The sequence below is a fragment of the Gopherus flavomarginatus genome, chromosome 11 (assembly GCF_025201925.1).
Source record: "Gopherus flavomarginatus isolate rGopFla2 chromosome 11, rGopFla2.mat.asm, whole genome shotgun sequence".
NCBI lineage: Eukaryota > Metazoa > Chordata > Testudines > Testudinidae > Gopherus > Gopherus flavomarginatus.
In genome coordinates this window covers 21464344-21487947 of record NC_066627.1, presented here as the reverse complement: position 1 = coordinate 21487947, position 23604 = coordinate 21464344, and the positions used below count along the sequence as shown (strand labels likewise).

General features: G+C 48.6%; 1 protein-coding gene across 1 annotated transcript in view; it reads right to left on the bottom strand.

The window, feature by feature from the left end:
• The window catches only part of LOC127031587 (rho GTPase-activating protein 39-like), a 130854-nt gene that overhangs the window by 14999 nt on the left and 92251 nt on the right, over positions 1-23604 (bottom strand). Inside the window, exon 5 of the mRNA XM_050918603.1 lies at positions 19841-19930. Within this exon, the coding sequence (XP_050774560.1) occupies positions 19841-19930 (90 nt within the window). The remainder of the gene's footprint in view (positions 1-19840; positions 19931-23604) is intronic.

Genomic DNA, 23604 nt, shown 5'->3' with positions numbered 1-23604 from the left:
TCGCAATAATCCCGTAGTGTAGACATACCCTATGTTATAGAAATAAAACAGACTGATAAACCACAGGGCAGGAGCAAAGCCAGAAACTCAGCTTAACACAACAACCAACTCAGGTCTCTCAGTGTGGGTAAGATGAACTAGAGTTTTGAGCAACAGCTGCCCAGGGATGAGAAGGTTACTTGCCTATAACTGGAGGTTCTTCAAGATGTGGGGTCCCTCGATGTATTCCAGACGTGGAGGCACATGCGCGCCATGTGCCTGAGCCTGGAGGTATTTCTTAGCAGTGTCCATTGACCCGCATGGATGCAGATCTCCTCCTTGTGCTTCCAGATGAGGGCATCAGCGGTAGTGCGGGTCGACACCTCTCCAGTCTCCTTCTGACCATTCTGGAATCCAGTCCGAAGCAGAAGGGAAGGAGGGCGGGAAGTGGAGTATAGATAGGGCCCACGCATCTCGAAGAACCTCCAGATACAGTGAGGAACCTCTTCCTCTTCCTCGAGAGACGATCTCTATGTGTTGTGACAAAGTTCCTCCTCTACCTTGGTGGGTCCTGCACTTATTGGCAGATTTGCTCACCTCAGTGATCTTCCCCACAGTCTGGGTCAACTCCTCCTGTGTCTGATCAGGAGTTGGGAGGTTTGAGGGGAACCCAGGCCCACCCTCTACTCCGGGTTCCAGCCCAGGGCCCTATGGATTGCAGCTGTCTATAGTACCTCCTGTAACAGCTGCATGACAGCCACAACTCCCTGGGCTATTTCCCCATGGCCTTCTCCAAACACCTTCTTTATCCTCACCACAGGACCTTCCTCCTGGTGTCTGATAACGCTTGTACTCCTTAGTCCTCCAGCAGCACAGCCTCTCACTCTCAGCTCCTCACACACTTCCTCTCCTCTGGCTCCCCCCCTTCGTGACGGGAGCGAGCTCCTTTTTAAACCCAGGTGCCCTGATTAGCCTGCCTTGATTGGCTGCAGGTGTTCTAATCAGCCTGTCTGCCTTAATTGGTTCTAGCAGGTTCCTGATTACTCTAGTGCAGCCCCTTCTCTGGTCACTCAGGGAACAGAAAACTACTCATCCAGTGACCAGTATATTTGCCCTCTACCAGACTCCTGTACCCCACTGGGTCTGTCACAGTGTATTCCACGTATGGATGACTCACAAGCAGTGATTATCACAGAGGTGGGTGCGACAATGCCAATGAAAGTGCAGTTTGCAGTATGGCCTGGCCCATGGCAGCATCTGTAGCTACCGTTTGTGTGATGGCATAACGTGTCACGAACTGCCTGGACTGAGTGCCACGTTGTCACGTGGCAGATGTGTTCCCAAGGCATGTCTGCCAGTGAGGTTGACCTGGTGGCTGGAGCTCACACAGAGTGCACCGTGACTTTATCAGGTGAGGCCACTTTTGATTGGTTGTAGCATTCGCAGAAGCACCCGAGAGCCATTTGGAGATTTGTTGGGACAAGACGGCTTGACCCTTGGACCGTTTGGAGATGGCCACATATAGCTTTGGCAATGTGTCAAGTTCTGTCTAGGTAGAATGGCAGTGCACGGCAGACATCGAGGGAGTGCAAGGTCCTGTCAGCGGGGGAGGCGTGTGGTTTGGGATGGAAAACCGGCAGGTGGATGCACTGATTGAAGTGGAACTTCGACAATACTTTTGCAAGGCATATGGGGTGCAACTGTAAGGACACGTTGTCCTTGTGGAATATCACATAGGTGGGATCTGCCATCGTGACTGCTAGGTCACTGACCTGTCTGGCTGAGGTAATGGCTACCAAGAATGTCACTTTCGCTGAGAGGTGGGAGAGGGAGCATGCTGCCAGCAGCTCAGAGGGTGGTTTTATGAGGGCAGAGAGAATGAGATTAAGGTCCCGCGGGGCGTGGGCTTGAGTACTGGTGGAAAGATGTTGCATAAACCCTTCATGAAGTGGATGGTGGTGGAGTGCGAAAACACTGCGGTGCTGTCCACAGGAGGGAGAAACACACTGAGTGCTGCCTGGTGCACCAGTACAAAACTGAGGGCTAGGCTCGACATCTTGAGGGTGAGGAGGTGGTCAAGGACGACTGGAATAGACACCATGCTCAGTGAGTGGTGGTGGCGGTGAGTCCATACGGTGAAACGTTTCCATTTAGCTTGGTAGCAGGCTCTGCTGGATTATCTCCAGCTTTGGATTTCTTGCACCGAGGTAGATCTGCAGTGCCCATCCAAACATCAGGCTGTGAGGTGAAGAGAGTCCAGACTGGGTTGACGGAGCCTCCCCCAATCTCGTGTGAGGAGATTTGGAAGTGTGCGGAGGCAGAGCAGTGTGCAGGCAGAAAGTCTAAGGAGGTCCATGAACCAGAACTGACAGGGCCAGAACAAGGCTATGAGTAGGACGGTGGCACTGTCCTGGCAAATCGTGTGTAGCACCCATGGCAGGAGGAAAATAGGGGTAAAAGCGTAGCAGAGGAGGAGAGGAGGAGGAAAGCATCACCCTAAGAGCCCTTCCCTATTGCTCCCCTGGAACAATAGTGGGGCAGCTTTTGGTTCTTGGGAGTAGCAAAGAGGTCCCAGTGGAGGGTGCCCCATGTTGCGAAGAGGTTCCAGAGTGTGGCATTGTGTAACTCCCACTCGTGATTGAGCTAGAGAGTCCCACTGAGTGCGTTGGCCAGGGAATTCTGGGTGCCTGGTATCTACGGGGCTTGAAGAGTCATGTGATTCTGGACGCACCTGTTCTAAAGCTGGTCTGACTCAGTGCAAAGGGAAGGAGACTTGGCGCCGCCCTGCTTGTTGAGGTACACCACTGCCGCAATGTTGTCAGAGAGCAATTGAACACGGAGGGACTGAATGAGCATGAGGAAGGCCTGGCATGCTAAACAGACAGCCTGCAATTCTAGCATGTTTATGTGCATACTGTCTTCCTCTGGCATCCACACCCCTGAAGCTGCCTGGTGGCCAAAGTGGGCTCCCTGACCCCCAAGGGAGGTGTGTTTCATCATAGTGGCCTGTGGTGTAGGAGTGGCAAAGGGGGTGCTGATCATGCTCTTGGAAGGATTGGACCACCATAAGAGGGAGGACAGCATGGCCCAGGGAACGGAGAAGACAATGCGGATGTAAATGTGTGTGTAGTCTCACCTAGGTGCAGGCTGCCATATGTCCAAGGAGGGAGTGGCGGACCATGGCGGCCATGTGAACAACCAGGGAGCTGAGGTTCTAATGAGTAAAAAAGAAAATCAGCCCCTTTGGCAGGCACAAAATGCCTCCTCTCTGCCCACTTAACTGTGGGGGAAAAGGGGGCAGGGGCGTTCCACAGTGCTCGCACCGGTTGGAGGATGGCCTCTTGGATAGGTAGGGCTACTTGAGAAGGCCTGTGGTTTTGGAGTATATCCAGGAGTTGATTGTGTGGGTCCTGAACCTACTCCAATGGGATGTCCAGGTCTGCCACTACACTCTGGATCAAGTCCTGGTATTAGCAATGATCGTCCAGCAGAGAGTGCAGGAGAGGGATGGTCACCTCATCCAGTGAGGAGAATACTCCAGCCGGGACCAGAGGAGCCGGCGGAAACAGTGCCATGTCTCCCTCCTCTTTATGCACCGACAGCGCTGGTGGGAAGGTGTGGGGCGGGACCGTCAATACCGGAGGGCTGTGGTGTGGCAGAGAGGTGGGCTTCTTCAGCAGCAGTAGAAAAGATTTGTTCTCTGGAGTTGGGATGTTGTGGGTGAGCCAGACAGAAGGGGAGATTGTGGGTAGGGAAGGAGCAACTCTTCTGTCCACAGAAATGGCTCTGAGCATTCAGAGGTGCACAGTGTGACTGTGGAGATGCCAGAGGGGTGGAGATGGTGGTGTCTGTGGAGCCAGCCTGTCTGGTAGGTGCATGAGCACTGGTGGAACAGTCAGCACAGGTGCCAATGAGCATTCCGAATGCCCGGGTGCCAAGGTTGCCATCAGTACTGTCAGACCCACTATGTGCCTGGCCTTACCCTTCACATAGGGAACCTTGGGCGCTGGTCCAGCTGTATCCCCATGCGACATCTCACCTGACTTGGCACAGCTCGACGGGGGAAACGTGCTGGGAGCAGTCTGGGGCGGAGATCTGCTCTTGTGCCTGGCAGAGTGTTTTTTTACTCTCATGCCAGGACTTGGCCTTGCACTTCAGTACTGCCAGTTCTGGGCCCTGCACGATGCGCGGAGGGGCCCACTGTACAGGTTGGGTCTCCTGGGCCTGGATCTGAGTACGTTCTCAGTCTCATGGCTTCCTCCATCAAGTATTTACAGAGGCGGCGTTCACATGCTTCCTGGGTGTGGGCCAGGAAGGACTTGCAAATGCAGCAGAGAGCCACGATGTGTGCTTCGCCAAGGCAGTAGAAGTATCGCTGATGCTTGTTGCTCACAGAGATGGAGCATGGGTAGGAAACACCGTTTTGAAGCCTGGAATCTGAGGCACTGTCCCCGGAGTGGGGAGATGGTCCCTGAACAAGGAAAGAAAACTACCTTAGCTAACGAAACTAGAGAAAAAAACGGTTACCTACCTTTTCGTAACTGTTGTTCTTCAAGATGTGTTGTTTATGTCCATTCCACATTAGGTGTGCACGTGCATAGGAAACGTTTCCCTTAGTGGTACCCGTCGGGCCAGTGGAGCCCCAGCCTGAGCGGTGCCACTGCGCTGTGTATATATACTCCTGTTGGTCCGACCTCCTCCAGTTCCTTCTTGCCGGCGACTCCGACAGAGGGGTAGGAGGGCAGGTGGTGGAATGGACGTGAACAACACATCTCGAAAAACAACTGTTACGAAAAAGTAGGTAAACGTTTTTTCTTCTTTGAGTGCTTGTTCACATCCATTCCACATCAGGTGAATTACAAGCTTACCTTTGGAGGAGGGTAGGAGTCACGGAACAATTGATCGGAGGACCGCCACGCCAACTGCCACGTCCTCTCGGGCCTGCTGGTTGACCGCGTAGTGGGTCGTGAAGGTATGCACCAATGACCAGGTGGCTGTTCTGCAGATCTCCTGGATCAGGACCTGTGCCAGGAAAGCCGCTGAAGCTGCTTGCACCCTGGTCAAGTGGGCCATGACCACCGGGGCCGGAACACCTGCAAGGTCATAACACTCCCGAATGCAGTAGTCTGTAATCCAGGAGGAGATTCGCTGCGCCAGCACCGGGAGGCCTCTCATCCTCTCAGCCACAGCCATGAACAGCTGCGTGGATTTATGAAAGGGCCTGGTGTGCTCCAAGCAGAATGCTAACGCTCGACGGACATCCAGGGTGTGCAGGCTGTGGTGACTCAGGTCCACATGAGGTTTGGGAAAAAACACTGGCTGTGGTGACTCAGGTCCACATGAGGTTTGGGAAAAAACACCGGCAGACAAATGTCCTGGCCTAAATGGAATTATGAGACCACCTCTAGGAGGAACTTAGGGTGCGGATGGAGCTGCACCTTGTCTTTATGAAACACTGTATATGGTGGCTCCGAGGTGAGTGCCCTCAGCTCAGATACCCTTCTGGCCAAGGTGATGGCTACCAAGAATGCCACCATCCAGGAAAGGTGGAAGAGGAAGCAGGTAGTGAGGGGCCCCATGAGCTTAGAAAGGACTAAGTTGAGATTCCATGGAGGGACGGGGGTGTGAATAAGGGAACACCCTCTCCAGTCCTTTAAGGAACTGCCCCACCATTGGGAGGGAGAACACCGAGCCCCCTGAAAACCCCTGGTGGAAGGCATTGGAATGAGGGTGGACTTGGGGATATTGACCAGGAGCCCCGGCATGAGGAATAGCCTAAGGGCCACTTGCACATGGGACCGAACCTCCTCTTCAGACCAGCTGGCCAGGAGCCAGTCATCGAGGTACGGGTAAACTCAAACCCTCTGCCTCCTTAAGAAGGCCGCCACCACCGCCATGCATTTTGTGAACACCCATGGGGCCGCTACTAGGCCAAACGGGAGAACCGTGAACTGGTAATGTCCCTGGTTCAAGATGAAACGCAGGAATCGGCGATGCATAACACTCAATGGTCTGACATAATGCTGGACCACGCATGGGAGAAAAAGGACAGACGGTTCAGGAAACAAGGGGACGGATCCGGTGATTGGTCTGGTACGCTATCCTCAAGTGTACCTTCAAAAGCCTGGTTTAGGGCCAGGCTGGAACTTATTCTGGCCTTGGCTCTGGTCCAGCCTATTGGAGCTATTGTTATTATTACATCACCTCCTGTTATTCCCGCTTCACCTGCGGTAGGGCTTATGCCTAGGATGAGGCTGGTAGTCATGCTGAAGAGGCGGCTGCGGCTTGAATGGCTTCCTCTGAGTCACTGGGGTGTGCATACCCAGCGACTTCAGTGTAGCCCTCGAGTCCTTGAGGCTATGTAGCTTTGCCTCCGTTTGGTCCGAAAAGAGCCCAGACCCTTTGAAGGGGAGGTACTGGAGTGAGTTCTGGACCGCAGGCAGCAGACCTGACTCCTGAAGCCACGCCGAGCATCGCATGACCATGCCAGACGCAATTGTCCTGGCCACCGCATCCGCCAAATCCAAGGATGCCTGGAGAGCATGCCTTGGCTACGGCCTTGCCTTCGACCACCAGCACTATGAACTCCTGTTGGGAACCCTGCGGGAGGTTGTCTTTAAACTTCCCCAGTGCCGCCCAGGAGTTGAAGTTATGCCTGCTGAGGATGGCCTGTTGATTAGCTATCCTCAACTGGAGGCCCCCTGAGGAATACACCTTCCTGCCAAACAGGTCCAGGCGCTTCGCTTCCTTGGCCTTGGAGGCTGGGGCCTGTTGCCCATGGTGCTCTCTCATTTACCACCGAGACTATCAGGGAACATGGGCTTGGGTGGCAAAACAAGAAGTCGTACTCCTTTGACAGGTCGAAGTACTTGCGTTCCACACCTTTGGAGTGCTGGAGGCTGGGGTCTGCCATACAGTCTTATAGTTCGACTGTATGGTCTTAATGAGCGGAAGCGCTATTCTGGATTGACTCTTTGGGCTCAGGATGTCCACCATGGGGTCCTCCTGCTCCACCATCTCCTCGGCCTACAACCCCAAGTTATGAGCAACCTTACGCAGCAGCTCTTGGTGGGCTCTATGGTCTATTGGCAGAGGCCCTGATACCGCTGTGCCTGCCACCGCTTCATCCAGGGATGACGAGGAGGTCAGCAGCTGTTCGGCTTCCTCCTGCTGGTCCCCTTGGTCCCCCTCCCCCAAGGGAGGGGCTTCCGGCTCAGACCGGGACAGCTGACCTTGGGGCAGCACCGGACTTGGTGCCGGTTTCTCTGGTCTCGCTCGGCAAAGGTGCAGGTGGTCTGGACACTGTAGCTTCCTGCATGGAGGAGCGTTGGTGCGGGGACTGGGACCGGTGCACCGAGTAGCTGGCCCTGGAGGGAGCCCCCTGCTGCCGGTGGTAGGCTCAAGTGGTCCAGAAGGGCCAGTGTCCTGGCGGTCCCCACTGGGGTTGCCACCCAGCCTAAATGAATCAGAGCTCTAATGCCTTAGCTAGAGTCTGGCCTCCCTGGAGTACCAAAGCTGATGAATCTGCAAAGACTCTAAACTCCCCAAGCTAGGATGGATGCATGCAATTTTATTGTGATGGGGTAAGGTGGTGGATTCTTGTCCATCCAACATTCCCCCCACATGGACAGCAATCGCTGTCTGACTGAGGAGAGAGGTGGTGCTGTCATGCACTCAGGGTACATGCTGATGTTCCCAACCCCCTACCTAAGGTTCTGGGCTCTACATGGCATAATGCACAACTCCAAAAAGGGAGAGGAAAGGCCAGTGAATTCAAGGGGGAGCAGCTCTCTTCTCTTGTCTTAGCCAAACGCTAGAGAATACCATCCCCATGTATGGGAGATAGGAGGGTGCAGAGTGCAGCTCACATCAAACTTGCATAGGCTCTATGAAATACAGTAGAACCCCAGAGCTACGAACACCTCGGGACTGGAGGTTTTTCATAGCTCTGAACAAAACGTTATGGTGGTTCTTTCAAAAGTTTACAACTGAACATTGACTTAACACAGCTTTGAAACTTTACTATGTGGAAGAAAAATGCTGCTTTTAACCATCTTAATTTAAACGAAACAAGTACGGCAACCGTGTCCTTTCCTTGTCAGATCTTTTTTTTATAAAATTTCCTTTTTTTTTTAGTAGTTTATATTTAAAACAGTACTCTACTCTTTTTTTTTCTTTTTTGGTCTCTGCTGCTGCCTGATATGTACTTCGGTTCCAAATGAGGTGTGTAGTTGCCTGGTCCGTTCCTAACTCTGGTGTTCTTAACTCTGAGATTCTACTGTAAGGAAATATTGTCACAGCACAGCTCGGCACCTTAGGAGCTTTAACAAGAAACCGAGCTCCGCCTCCTCCTCCGCCCAGGAAGTGGCTGTTTGATTTGCCCTATGATCAGCTAGCACAGAGGGTAAAGAGGCTGCATAGTGCAGGCAGTTTTCACACAGCTAATCCCCAGCACAATGCAGAGAGAGAGATCTGCACTGACTGAACGCTGATTACTGATCCAAAACTGCTGGGCTTTTGTTTCATTTCAAGCCAGACCCTAATTGTTTACTTTAAAGGTGTATATAGATCTGCCCATTTGATTCCCTGCCATGTCCAAAGCTTGCTTCAGAGCTCAAAACACTTGGGTTTTTAAAATCAAACACACTGTATTACAGCTTTCACTCATCATATAATTTAGGTGACCCCGTCACAATTTCTGAGCTCTGTGAACCTGTGCCTCTTAGAGCGACTGAAACCTCTCTGGCTGAGAATTAAATAGAGGACAGCCTTGCCAAAAATATAATAAATAGACAGACACTTCACAGAGGCCAAGAGAAACATGCAATCACTCTCTCCTGCATGCCCACACAGGCATGTTCACCCAGCAGCCAAACTAAATCCTCCAGCACAAGGCTGAAAGAAAAATGTCCTCCTGGCTAGGTTCTGCGGTTTGAAATCAGCAGCTGGAAATGAAACACTATAAGCACATGGACTGGGAAATACAATGAGAAATGGAGTCCCAGCCCAGTCTCATGCCTTCTTCCTTGAGCCACATGGGAGGAGGTCACTATCTTAGAATTTCCATCCCCAAGGAAATTTTGAAGCAAAAAACTAATTAAATGCAAAAGCTCTGTTAATGCAGCGTTAGAGTTGAGCATTTAAGTGTACGAGAGCTAAGGGTCCCCCAGTGATGCTAATTGAGCCATATTGCACATATGTTGTTACAATGTATCCACCTCACAGTGTGGTGGCATCCAGTATATAAAATAGGAGACAGTAGATTGTGACTTGGCTCATAAGACAAGAACAATTTCATTCAATGAAATAAAAAGGTGACAAATTCAAAACTCCCTGTAAGTAATACCTTTTCTCCCAATCTGTAATTTGACAATGGAACTCACTGCCAGAGGATGTCTTTGAGGCTAAGAAATTAGCAAGATTCAAAGAAGGAAGAAACATTTACATAGATAATAAAAATATCCAAAGTTAATGGATATTGCTAACAAAGTTTCTGGAGGAGAGATTAAGCCTCTTGCTTCAGGGCTTAATCCAATTTCAAATTATTAGGATGAGGCCTCCATGGACAGCAAGCTGTCCCTGGGAATAAGGAAGAGCCTTACATGACAAATCAAGCCAATGTTTGATCTGTTCATAGAATATCAGGTTTGGAAGGGACCTCAGGAGATCATCTAAGCCAACCCCCTGCTCAAAGCAGAACAAATCCCCTGATAGGTTTTTGGTTTTTTTGTTTTTTTTTAAATGCCAGTTTTCTAAATGGCCCCCTCAAGGATTGAGCTCACAACCCTGGGTTTAGCAGGCCAATGCTCAAACTTTCTAGGCCTTTGATTGTCAGAACCTTGGGGCTGGAGTTCTGAGACATGTGGGTCAAAGCTCCCCTTTCCCCCAGGGCTAACAATCTGGGGTAGTCAGATTTCAGGGAGAAGTAAAAACAGGAAGCCAACCCTAGGCAGTTGTATCCTTGAGGGTGGACCCAGGACAGGGGGCCAAGCAGGCTTGCCTTAGTAGTCTATCTGAGGAAAAGGAAGCCTGGCTGTCAGTCTCCTTTTGGCAAGGCATGCTGGGAAAGGGAAGGAGTCTAGGGCCTCTATAACACCTCAGGTAGTTGGAAGGGAGAGCGATGTTGAACTGACAATGCTGTGGGAGGTGAGATCTGTGGTGAATGCATATATGGACGTGGAGGTACTTATTACACTGAGAAACTCTTGGGGCTTTGATCACTGTACAGCTTGGGCAGCTGGTCACTCTGTCACTCTAGATTGTACGGATGATTTAACAAACACTTTGTTTTTGAGACTATACCTCTCTTGGTCTTTCCTTCTTTACCCTAGCTCTTCCTCACTGCCTGCCATGATAGCGCAGTGGTTTGAGCATTGGCCTGCTAAACCCAGGGTTGTAAATTCAATCCTTGAAGGGGCCATTTAGAAATCTGTCTGGGGATTGGCCCTGCTTTGAGCAAGGGGTTGGACTAGATGACCAAGGACTCCTGAAGTCCCTTCCAACCCTGATATTCTATGTTAAATCAGACATATGGTAAGTTTGCAGCTTCTAAGCGTTGTCAATATACAACTAGTGCATGAAGAAGTGTTGCAAACCCAGCACAGCATCTCAACAACAGAACCACAAATATGCTTCTCAACTTACCTGCCATCTGATTCTCTTAAAACTTGCCAATCTCAGCTCCTTCAGTAAATGGGAGTGAGACTGCAGAGCAGATACTCTGAATTTCTTCTAAACCCAAGAAAGCAAGTCCCTGGTTCACATAAACACACTTAACTATGGAGCTATGAGCAGCAGCTCTATATATATGGCTCTTAATTGTTCTACACAAAACAGTACACAACTAAAATACATGAGACAATAATTCACATAACAGTTTTAAAAACAACACTGAAGAACTCCTAGTCTGCTGAGGAAGAAAAAATCCTTCCCACATAAAACAGATAAGACACGTGCAAGTTTGTATTGCAGCTGGGCCTTTTGGCTGTTGGGTATCCAGATGAGGATGAACTTGATGACCTGGTAAGTTTTCACCCTGAATGATTTGCTAAAACTTTTTTTAAATAATGATATTCCAGAAGAGGCTGTAATTACCAGTGGAATGTAATTACCAGTGGGATTTAAGCCACCCCTCCTCCACTGAGATCTTGAGGAATCTGAACAGCAGACTTGTGACAGTGACATCATCACTACTATAAACATGAGAGTCTAAACTCGGGGATTTCAATGGAATGTAGCTTCCAGACTCTGTGTTGTCATTCACGCTGTCAGCAAAACAAGGAATTCAGAGCATGTAGGAGCTTAGGGAAGTGGCAAGCCTTTTGCTACTGAAATACACTGACTGGACTGGTGTAGGAACACAGACAAACTTACTAGAGAAGATGTCCACTGAAAAGCCCGTAACTCCCGTCCCTTTACATACATCTGTGATTCTCTTTGATTTTTCAAATCAGCCTGTCCTTGCCACAGAGAGCTCCAGACCCTGGGCAAACCACAAGCAAAACCAAAATGGAGCTTCCCTGCCTTCATAGAACCCGCAGGCTCCTGTGTCATCTTGATGCCAACCATGCAGTATCCACTGCTCCCTCCGATTCAGAGAAGTCTAGCAGGGCCGTGCAGAAAACAACTGAATCAGAGGCAGACTTCACTGGATGAGCTGGGGAAGAGACTCTCTAACAGAAAGCATCAAGCGGATCTGATGGTGAAACTCTGATGCTAGCTTCAAAATGCTGGAAAGCAAAACTGTATGAAAGCCCAGCTTATTCAGTGCAGTTAGTATGTAAAGAGAGTAAGTCTGTTGCTGCTGGATCTGAACGCATGACAAATCAAATCACAGACAGCTTAAGGTGAACTGGGCTCCCTGATTAGCTATTAGCCAGGATGGGTAAAGAATGGTGTCCCTAGCCTCAGTTCATCAGAGGGTGGAGATGGATGGCAGGAGATCACTTGATCATTGCCTGTTAGCTTCACTCCCTCTGGGGCACCTGGCATTGGCCACTGTCGGCAGAGAGGATATTGGGCTAGATGGACCTTTGGTCTGACCCAGTACGGCTGTTCTTATGTTCTTATGATACCTCTGACATGGAACTGAACAGCCTCCCTCCAGACTTGGAGCTACAAAACTTTCAAGGGCTAAACTTCAAGATAAACCTTCTTCCACTGCCTGAGCACATTGTGAGTCTGTATGAAATCCAGGTAAATCCCACCCCAAGCATCACACTAGCAACAGTGTGATGCTTGGGGTGGGCTTTTTAGAAACAGAATAGTGCTAGTGGCCCTGGAAGTGAGAGAAAAGCCCGGCTTTCCTATTTCCCTCATGCCAACCCAACAACACAAGCCAAAAGAAGGAAACGCCTCCTCCCATTAAAGAAGCTGCCCTTTTACACCCAGCTAATGTCCAGAGGAGAGAAGGAACAGATCTTCTCAGACATAGCATGAAAACTTGACAACAAAATGACAAGAAAAATGCAGTGAGTGCTGTGGACTTAGAACCATGACATGGAGAACATCTGTGCTAACATGGCAGCCAGATGGTGCTCAGGTGTTTCTCTATGGGATTAGATCTTAAGGATGTCAGTTTGCAATCTAGCACTGTTAGAATGTCTTTTGTATGAGAGACTTAACAACATCTTTTTCCTTCCAAGGAAGAGCCTACCTATACATTGATAGAAAGCACTAGTGTAAAAAGACTTGCACTAGTGCAAAAATCCCAGCCTGGACAAGGCCTGAGATCTCTGGCTGTATTTCCAGTTACACCACTGTTTGGTGGTGTACTTCAATGTGTCTCATTTGCAGCTAATGAAAAAATCAGTAGCAGAAATACAATGCTAATTATGTTTCTCTAACAAAGCCAAGCAACTCTCCTCTCCTGGAATTTTACAAAAAGTTTAAGTCACTCCTTTCCCAAACCCTGCAGTGGTGCACTGATTTTTCATGTACTTTGTTTCCTTTTAAAGAAGAAAGGGAAAATATCAAGTGCCTCTAGCATGCCTCTGCTTATCTGCAAAGCACTCCTGACCCCTTGTAAAAGGATGTACCTGCCCTGTAGAATCCCCTGCTGGCTATGTGTGACTCTGCAGCCCGGTGACTCAGTTTCCCTTCTCTCAGTGCCCCTTACAAAGCCCATATAGTCCAAAGATATACGAAGAAATTCCCCTGCTGGGGTCCTACTTTATTAAGTCAAGATAAACTTGAAATAAAGTCCCTTGGCCTGCAGTCTCTGCCCTTAGTTTAGCAGATTGTACAGATCTCCTTCTGGGGCCTGTGTTTCTGGGCTCTTAGCTGCTTCCTTCAGGAACCTTTCCAGCAGCTCTTGTATTTCTGTCCCTTATCTCCCTGGGTGGAGAGATGTCCATGGGTTAACAGTCCTTCCGCTGCTGCTGTCTAACCCTCTATAGGGCCCAGGTGGGCAGCAGGGAATCAGATATATGCTAACGCTCCCTCTGAAAGGGGCCAGTCCCCCTGTGACATCCCAACCCCAAAGCCACATTCCTGAATATACACAAAGGTACCCATTGAAGGGGCAGTCTCACTGCAATATATACCCAGGGAAGGGCTTAAGTGTTAACTTTGAAAATCTCTGTGTGAATCTATCCTCCACTCTCTAGATTATGTGAGCATAAGGAACTCTCTGCTTGCATTCAAACACCACCACACTTCCAGATCTCATCACTGTGGAGAAAAGCTGGAAACAGGCAGATAAAAATTAATGGATTTTTTGACAAAAAAAAAAAAAGCCTATTTTTTATTGAAATCAGATTTTGTTGATTTTGTTGTTCAAATTATAACAATTTGTTCTTTTAAAAAATAAACTTGTTTAAAATGAAATCTCAATCTAATACAAAACATGTTAAGGCCTAAATTTATTATAATCTCTAGGGCAATTTAATAATATATGCTGAATCCATGAGCCTCTAATCAAAAATGCTGAGTTAAAGGCTTCTTTTCTACATAAAGAAAGACTCAAGGGACAAACATTGAACTTTTGAGGTCAAGGTTTATAAATATGGCACAATAGGTCATGTGCTGTACTAAGAGCTTGATCCTGTGGGGGACCCAGGGCTGTGCTAAGTGATCACAGGTGGTGGGACTCAGCCTCTGACTCCAGGAGGCACCATCATGTACCTCATCAGGATCATCCACAGAGCCCACCTGGGGAGGTGGGGGGCAAGGGTCTTACGCTCCTGTTTTACAGCTTCTCTCTCCCTGAGCTCTGATTGGCTCAGTTCTTGGATTATGACTATTTTTGACTCCACCCACTATGGAAACTACTGATCTACCCAGTAATTGCGAGCCCCTGCTTCTGGATGGTTCTGGGTACTTGACTTAAGTGAACTTACCCTGTCTCTTTGTACACAGACAGAGAGACAAACACACAGAAACCCATTCACTTCTCGACAGCGGCCTCCTCTGTCTCTAATCATATAAAATATACTGCACAAGAGGCATGTGGGTTACATGAGCAGATTAAGTCTTGGATGATTGTTAGTTCTCTTGTTTTGCTGGGGGTAGAGATGGACTAGGAGTTGGGTGAGGCGGGGGAGTTGAGTAACAAGGTAAAAGGAGCAGAATGAGTGACCAGAAAAGAGCAACACTGGTGTCAAAGCAGGAGACTGTGGGAAGAAGGGACAATATTCTTCAGAGTGCAGCCTCTGCTGCTGATTAGAAAGAATATTTTCTTCATTTGGACTAATTCAAAGTTGAGAAATTGCCCGGAAGTTGAAAAAGTAGGAAAGCTGGTCTTTTTCATCCAGTCTATTAATAAAAATGAAGAGGGAGGGGATGAGATCTAGTTTTCAAAGTTTGAAGGACAGCCTAAGAAACTTAGAAGACTGTTGTCTCATTTTCAAGACACTAAGGGTACGTCTACACTACCTGCCGGATAGGCGGGTGGCCATCAATCTATCAGACATTGATTTATCGTGTGTAGTGTAGACGCAATAAATCGATCCCTGATCACTCTTCCGTCAACTGCTGAACTCCAGCTCAGCGAGAGGAGGAAGCAAAGTCGGCGGGGGCAATCGACCCCGTGCCGTGAGGACGTGAGGTAAGTCAAACTAAGATATGTCGACTTCAGCTACGCTATTCTCATAGCTGAAGTTGCATATCTTAGGTCGATCCCCCCCTAGTGTAGACCAGGCCTTAGATAAGTAGGAACATAAGCTGCTGTCACTTTCACCTAGGCCATGTCTACACTACAAACTTGAGCCAATGCAAGTTATGTCAGCATCAAGCTGCCCCAGTGAGTATATCGCTTGTGTTTGTACATAACTTGGCTCCTTGCGTGTGCTCACCAGGAGTGCTTGTATCGATGTACAGTGTGGTGCACCATGGGTACGTTTCCCAGCATGCAGCTCATCACCATCCAGAGCGCTGTCTTGGGAAGATCTGCCAAAGCATGGCGGGGCAGGAATAATTCATGCAGGGTGACTTGGAGAAAGGGGTCAAGTTCCCAGCATGCAGCTGTCTCCATCGCATAATGTCATTCATATCCCATAATTTTCATGCCTTCTTTAAAAATCCCATGAACCCACACGACCTCTCTTGCTATCCACCATCTCTGATAGCAGCATGGAACTTGCACAGCTCTACACTATTGTCATGAGCATTGGAAGCACAAGACATGCACACACAATCCTCCAATATTTGCAGAGCCATAAGAAGAATCGAATCACTGAGGGAATGTGCCGATTCCTTGTTGTGGAACATAAGGAAAACCAACTTGGGATGGTTGGTGGTGTTCATAGAGCAGCTGTAGATGGTGGAGTGCCGCTTCTTGGCCCAAGAATGAGCATTGATTGCTGGGATTGCATCATAATGCAGGTTTGGGATGATTAGCAATGGCTGCAGAACTTTCAGATGCAAAAGGCCACATTCCTTGATCAGGAACTCACCCCCATCTCCCATCACATGGACACCAGAATGAGGGCTGCACTAACAGTGAAGAAGTGAGTGGCAACCACACTGTGGAAATCTGCAATGCTGGATTGCTACCAGTCAGTGGGAAATCATTTTGAAGTTGGAAAATTCACTCTGGGGGGCCACTGTCATGCAAGTATCTAGGGTTGTCAATCATCTCTGCTCCACAGGACTGTGACTCTCAGCAGTGTGCAGGACATAGTGGATGGATTTGCAGCAATGGGGTTCCTGAACTGTCATGGAGTGATAGATGGGACACACATCCCTATCTTGGCACCAGCCCACTGTGTTGCAGAGTATATCAACAGAACGGACTATTTTTCTATGGTTATACGAACACCGTGACGCTTCACTGACATCAAAGTTGTCTGGTCCGGGAAGGTGCGTAACAATTTCATCTTTAAGAACACAGGACTGTTCAGTAATCTACAAGCACAGACCCTCTTTTCTGACAGGCAGATTACCACTGGTGACATTGAAATGCCAGTAGTGATCCTGGGGGACCCAGCCTACCCATTCCACTCCTAGGTAATGAAGCCAGCCACCTTAACAGCACCAGCGAAGAGTCAACTACCTGCTCAGCAAGTGCAGTAGGGCATCCGAATATGCTTTTGGTAGACTGAAGGATTGCTGGCGTTGTTTAATCACAAGATTGGATCTTGGGGAAAAACATCCCAATGGTTACATCTGCCTGCTGTATCCTTCATAGTATCTGTTCGGCAAAGGGGGAAAGGGCGGACACGGAGCAGCTGTCTGCTGAGTTTGAACAGCCAGACTCAAGGACTATTAGAAAAAACGCAATGTGGAGCTGTACAGCTGAAGGTGCTCTTGAAAGAGCACTTGAACCGTGAGTCACAGTAACGTGCTGTGGTGTATGTACTGTGATCTACTTGGCTCTGCTGTTTTGGGGCCTGTTAGGAATAGCGTGGTGCTTGGTGAGCATCTATGAATATAAAACTGTCAGTGCACCTATGAACATTGTGGTGCTTGCTGTACATTTATAACACTGTGTTTGTCGCTGATCTTAGGACTTGAGTCAGACTGTACAATAACAAGTAGTGGTTGCTTTCAGGACCACCAGGCACTCCAGAGCGGATGTTGTGAACTAATAAAGGTGAATTATTTTCCAAAGAATAGAATTTTACTGAGCAACTCTGTGGCTCAGCACTGGATTCATTGTTGGCTTCCCTGGCCTTCTGGTATGCCTGCTGCATTTCCTTGGTTTTCACACGGCCGGTCTCTGTCGTATCCCTTCTCCTGCATGCCCCTGAGCAATTTGCCTGTAGATGCCCACATTTCTCCAGCTGCTCCCTAGCTGTAACTGCACAGTCGCTTCTCCCCACAGGCCTAAGAGATCCCATATCTCCTGTCTGCTCCAGGCCAGTGCGTGTGTGGAACATATCAGCGGCACGGTCAGCTGGGCAGCTGCACACAACAGTGGAAAGTTGCTAGGTGTGCTCATCAAGATGGGAAATAAGGAAAAGGCATTTCATATATCTCTGAGGTTTTCAGGGGGTGGGTATGGGTTCCAGCCTGTGTGACCCCGAGCAGTGGAATTCACAATGTAACCAGAGCGGTCAGTCTCAGGCATTGTGGGAAGCTGCTGGAGGACTGTTAGGGTTGACATCGGTAGCACAGTGTCTACACTCGCACTGCATTGACTTCAGTGCATTGACCATGGCTCAATGCCATTCAGGGAGCTGGTGTTACTGCGTCATCGTAACGGGGTGCTAACATTGGTGGCAGACAAATTAAAGAACAGACACATGCACAGCTAAGTTGCCCTCACTTTGTAGTGTAGCCCAGGCCTTACTTAAAACTTTTCCTAGGCTGACCTGAAATAATCAGTTTAATTCACTGACTACAACCGTAATAAATCATTGGTTGTAAATGTGAAAAGTGTCTGGATGAGAGAAGTTATGTATCCAAAATATTTACGGTGGGTTTTGTTTCATACAAATAAAGTGTATATGCTGTTCTCTGTGTTAAATTAAATTGAAGTCACCATCCTAATGTAGTTGGACACAAATCATGAGCCAAAAGTGAATTATCCAGTAAATAAGCAATATCAGTCACCATTTTCTAACACACTAAAATTTACAATTAATAAAAATCTGAAAATATTAAGCTACATAACTGCTTAAATAAATGTATGTAGTTATACTGTAGCCTGCTAGGAAACAGAAAATTGTACGAAATCTAGTGTAAAGGCTTTATTTAGGTGTAAATCAACACGTTTAATGGTCATATTAGCTAATGAGAATGCACCTTTCTTTAGAAAATAACGGAAGTACAAATGGAAAAGTTGGTTAAAACAGGTTTCAGAGTGGTAGCCGTCTTAGTCTGTATCAGCAAAAAGAATGAGGAGTCCTTGTGGCACCTGAGAGACTAACAAATTTATTTGGGCATAAGCTTTCATGGGCTAAAATCCACTTCATTAGATGCATCCAATGAAGTGGGTTTTAGCCCACGAAAGCTTATGCCCAAATAAATTTGTTAGTTTCTGAGGTGCCACAAGGACTCCTCGTTGTTGTTAGGTTTTTTTGGTTAAAACAGATGATTTCAATTGAGGCTTTCCACCTGGGGATTTAAATCAATCCAGCCTGGCTAGAAAACATGACCTCTCAGGGCAACCCACACAAGGGCCAAGAAAAAGAACTCCAATCTCCTACTTTTCAAACCTCATGCTATTTTGGTCCCTGACCCCTGGTTTATGAATAGCTGCGGTTATCAACACTGGCATTTGGCCCTGGGATGCACTGAGCAGCAGGGAGGGAATGGCTGGTTTGTAACTTGTGCAGTCACTTATCTACCAACAGTCCTGGATTTTTTTTACCCATGGTCTTGGCCAGCCAAGGCCAAAGGACACACCCATTAGGAGAGTAATTCATTCCCATCATGGGATTATTGTGCAGGCAGCAAGCAGGCAGCTATAGTGAGCCCAGAGTGGCTGGCAAAGGATGGGTTGTACCAAACAAACAAAGTTTTGGAAGCAGATTGATTTCTTGGAAATGGCCAGGGGACACCCCGGAGGGGAACCCCAATCTCCTCAACTGTCACAAGACATGGAAACATAGGAGAAGACTGTACAAATGTATGCGGAAAACACCGCATGGCCCCCCACCCCCTCTGGACAGTGTGTGCAGGAGAGCTCCTCTGAAGATCCTCCCCACCCCCAAGGCAACTGGAAGACAGCTGCAGCTAATGGTGGCGCGGGGCATTCATGAGCTCTAGCTGCTCACTGGAACTCTGAGGCTTTGATAACATCTTGGACGCCCCAGGCTGCTCCCTCACACCCCCCAACAAACACTGCCCCAGGAAACTATGTGGGAAGGCTGGCAGCTGTAGGGTCACGAGGGAGGGTACCCTCTATTTACTGTAAGCTCTGCAATGGGGAGGGGCAGGAGGCAGGGCTCAGAGCAGCATGGGCATCTGTCCTGGGCACTTAGAGCAGAGTCAATCCCAGCATGATACTACCTAGTCTGCAGTTGGCAGGCCAGTCTAACCAGTTGAGATTAAGCAGAAACTGCACAATCCCTCTCACCTGAAAGATACCTGGATCCAAATGCATTTGCAGAGTGTCTAAAAAATCCCTCTCCTCCATACAATGCAGCTCGCAACCAGACAGAGGCTGGAAAGCAAGCACCTATTAGCCAAGTATGGCTATAAATCAATGCTGAACCAAGCTGATTAGAATGATGCAAATAAACAGCTCACCTCCGAGTGACATGCAACGGAGGCAGAGTCTTACAATGAGAATTGTTAGGCAACCTTAATAGGTGGGGATAGTCTGAACACATTCATATTCCTAAACTGAACAACACTGTGGTACAGGTTCTACTAGCAAATGGCTACCACAGCAACTAATCTGTTGTGTTTTAGGCTTAACTGCAGAGGCTGACAGACCATGCACGTGTAGTCTTCACGCTCTGCCTCTCTTTACCTTCTTCCTCAGTGTTTTGCTTCCTCTTCTTCCTGGATTTGGAGTTCTTCTTGATTTTCAGATCCAGAAGTTCCTTAATGCGCTGGGCAACTGAAAATCCAAAGCATGGTTAAATGAGTGACCGCAAAGCAGATTGAATGCGCTCCGCTTTCTTCACCTTATAGCATGCATGCAGTGACCCAGCATAGACAACTAAGGACAAAGGACAGCAAGATACCAAAACTGCCCACAGACATCAGCAAAAGCAACCTGCTCCGGTGCTGCATGAGGGGGCAGGCTGGCCTTAACTAGTCAGGGAACAGATGCTAGGAGAGCTGGAGGCCATGGCTGGGGAGATGGGGAAGAGAAGAATAAAATCTATTTAAAGTGAAAGAGCCTCTAAGAACCTTGTGTCCGTGACACTGGTATCAACCAATTCCAGAAAGGCCTAGGCTAGGGCTCAGAGAGATCGTCACTGAAATCCACTGAACAGGAAGGATACCGGAGGGAGACTCCAGAATGTCAAATCTCCTTCTGCAAGCCTGTCTTGCTTACAGATCAGCTGCACTCTCCCGCACCAAACACTGCCCCAACAGCGGTTAGCAAGACTGACTTAGTGATCCCACTGGCCCTTGCAGCACCAGAGTCTTGGAAAAGAGAGGAAGAAAATCCTGCCCTAGCCAGTTTACAATGCTTCCTTGTTTGTTTCTGCCCCTGAATTTCTGGCCAAGGGAAGCCCAGAGCTGCTACACCCATGGGAGGAAGCACTAATATTCAATGCTCCATCTAGGAGGGTGTTTATGGAGAGCAAATGCTTGAACTAAGGTTACAATTCCCATTCCATTAGACTCTCTACCCTCATTCATCCAGAAACTTCTCCTCTGGGACTGAAAGCTCCAACAAAAATGATTAAAGGTCTAGAAAATATGATGTACTGAGGGAAGACTGAAAAAAATTAGGCTTGTTTAGTCTAGAGAAGAGAAGACTGAGGGGGACATGATAACAGTTTTTAAGTACATAAAAGGTAGTTACAAGGAGAGGAAGGTAAATTGTTTTTCTTAACCTCTGAGGAGAGGACAAGAAGCAATGGGTTTAAATTGCAGCAAGGGAGGTTTAGGCTGGACGTAAGGAAAAGCTTCCTAACTGTCAGGGTGGTTAAGCAGTGGAATAAATTGCCTAAGGAAACTGTGGAATCTCCATCATTGGAGGTTTTTAAGAGCAGGTTAGACAAACACCTGTCAGGGATGGTCTAGATAATACTTAGTCCTGCCATGAGTGCAGGGGACTGGACTAGATGACCTCCTGTGGTCCCTTCTACTCCTACGATTCTATTATTCTAATGCTTGGTCTCAGCCCACAGGAAAACCATTGGGAAGGTCTGAGAAAGCATCCTGCAACCATGTTTGCATTAGGTGAGTGCGGGGGAATATCCTTTACAACCTGAAAAAAATCCACATGACACTTTGGCTGCACTTGAAATTTGAGATCCTGGAATTTGTCCTCACTGAACATCACAGGTTGGCAACACAGTGCACCTGTGTTCTTCAGGGGGTGTGTACATGGCAGAGGGCAATAGGCAAAAGCTAAGGCTGTAACACCAGTTTCTGCAGCACGCACAGGGATTCTGCTGGGAAGAATTTCTACACAAGCCGTGGAACAAGGATCGCCCACTGCACATGCGTGGCATAGTTGATATTTTTGACAGAATGCAAACTTTCCCTAACCCAATGCAAGGTCAGTCCTACAGGGATCGAGCACCAGCCATTCCCTTCCCTGAGAGCCTCGCTCGGCATCTGAAGTGCTGAGTCAGGGGGAACTTGCCAGAATAAGGAGCCCAGTCAAGTCAGGCCCACTGACTTCACTGGGCAAAACAACTGCTCGGTGCCTCTGGATTTGCCTCTCGGGCTCCAGCAACAGCACTTTCCTTTAACCTCGGCATACCGCCAGTTATCACTGGGTGCTGTCTTTAGGGGCTTTGGGCAGCATTTCCATTACATCTCCAACAGCCCACTCTATTGTTCTTTGTTCTCAAAGCTTCTACTCTTCCTCACGTCAGTTTGATCCAGTCAAGCGTACTTTGTAACTTATAAAACTAACCCATTTAAATCAGAGACCTTTGGGAGGAGTGTAGTCTTACGAGCAAAGGACAGGACTGGGAGCCAGGAACTCCGAATGCTGGCCTGACACAGGCCCTGTGCCTTGGACAAGTCACAGCCTCAGTTTCTTTGCCAGCAGAACACCCCATGGGAGAAACAATTCGAGCACAATTCGAGCGTGTTAGTTATGACTGTGCACAAGCATTGCTCTTGAGCACTAAAGAAGTGCCTATAAATACCTTCATCATTAGCACTTAGTAATTTTGGATGGGGCTCTGATTATATCTGTCTGAGCCCCACACTGAAAGTGGGAGATGCCACAGTATGGATGGGGCCAGTGACTGGAGGTGCACCTTTGCTTGGAGGCACGCCTTTCCCAGCATCGTGGGATGAGGCTCTGCTTATCACACACCTGGGGCTGCTGACAAAAGCCTTTGTCTTGTCAAAGCTGGCCTCAAGGCTGTGCATAATGCAGCTGTCGCCGCGTGGGTCCCTGGTTATCTCACCAACCTTGTCTCTCAAGACTGTAACAGTCAGAGAACCCCTGATTAGACTGTGTCTAGAACTGACAAACGCCAACTCCAGTGGCTTGTATTCTTTCAAGACAGGATGCTCCTTACAAGATGTGCTAACTACTTCTGTTAAACCTTGCATTTTGCTGTGACACTAGGAGTACCTTGGACAGGCCTGAGCAAGAGCTCTGTGTAGCTTGAAAGCTTGGCTCTCACCAACAGAAGTTGGTCCAGTAAAACATATCACCTCCCTAACCTTATCTCGCTAACATCCTGGGACCGACACGGCTACACCACTACTGCATACAGCTATTTGTTTCATCAGATACAAGCTAGAATCACCAGGAGAAGGCCCAGACAGCAGCTGTGCTATATGATGGAAGGACTTGATTCCTACTTCTCTTCATAGAATGCAATCACCTTGGCACTGGAAACTAATTAAAGGGTTACCCATTTGCCTGTGACTGCTTGGCAAGTGTTTACTGCACAGGCCCAGCAGCTCCTGGGAATGGCACAACCCTTATCCCTGCCTGCTGATAGCAAAATGGCTGCAAACCTCCCTGGAGTTTGAGCATGACTACTTACCAGTATTACTAATCAGTAAGGCTGCAAATCATTCACGGAAGTCACGGAAGTCACAGCTTCCGTGACCTCCGTGAATTTTGCAGTGGCAGGTGCAGCTAACCTCAGGGCTATCCCAGCATCTGAGAAAGCCCCGGAGCCAGCCGCTCTGGCTGCTGCTCTGGCAGCTCCAGGCAGCTGGTCCCCGGCACTGCCCTGGAGCAGTAGTCTGGGCCCAGTAGTGGCAGGCAGGGGCCAGGGCCACCCCCTTCCTGGACCACCATTGGCAGCATGCAGGGGCCCTGGCTGTCCCCACCCGGAGTGGGTGGTCTCCTGGCCAGAGCAGCAGCAAGGGCCCCAGCCCAGCCCCCCAGCAGCAGCAGTGGGGCCCCGCACTGCCCCCCCATCCCTCCCACAGGAGCAGCAGTCCTCAGGAACGCTCCCCTCCCAGAAGGTAAGGTTTAGTCACAGGAATTTTTAGTTAAAGTCATGAACAGGTCACCGGGCTGTGACTTCTTGTTTACTGCCCGTGACCTGTCTTGACTGTTACTAAAAATACCTGTGACTAAAACGTAGCCTTACTCATCAGTATCAGGGTTACAACCTCCACCAGCTC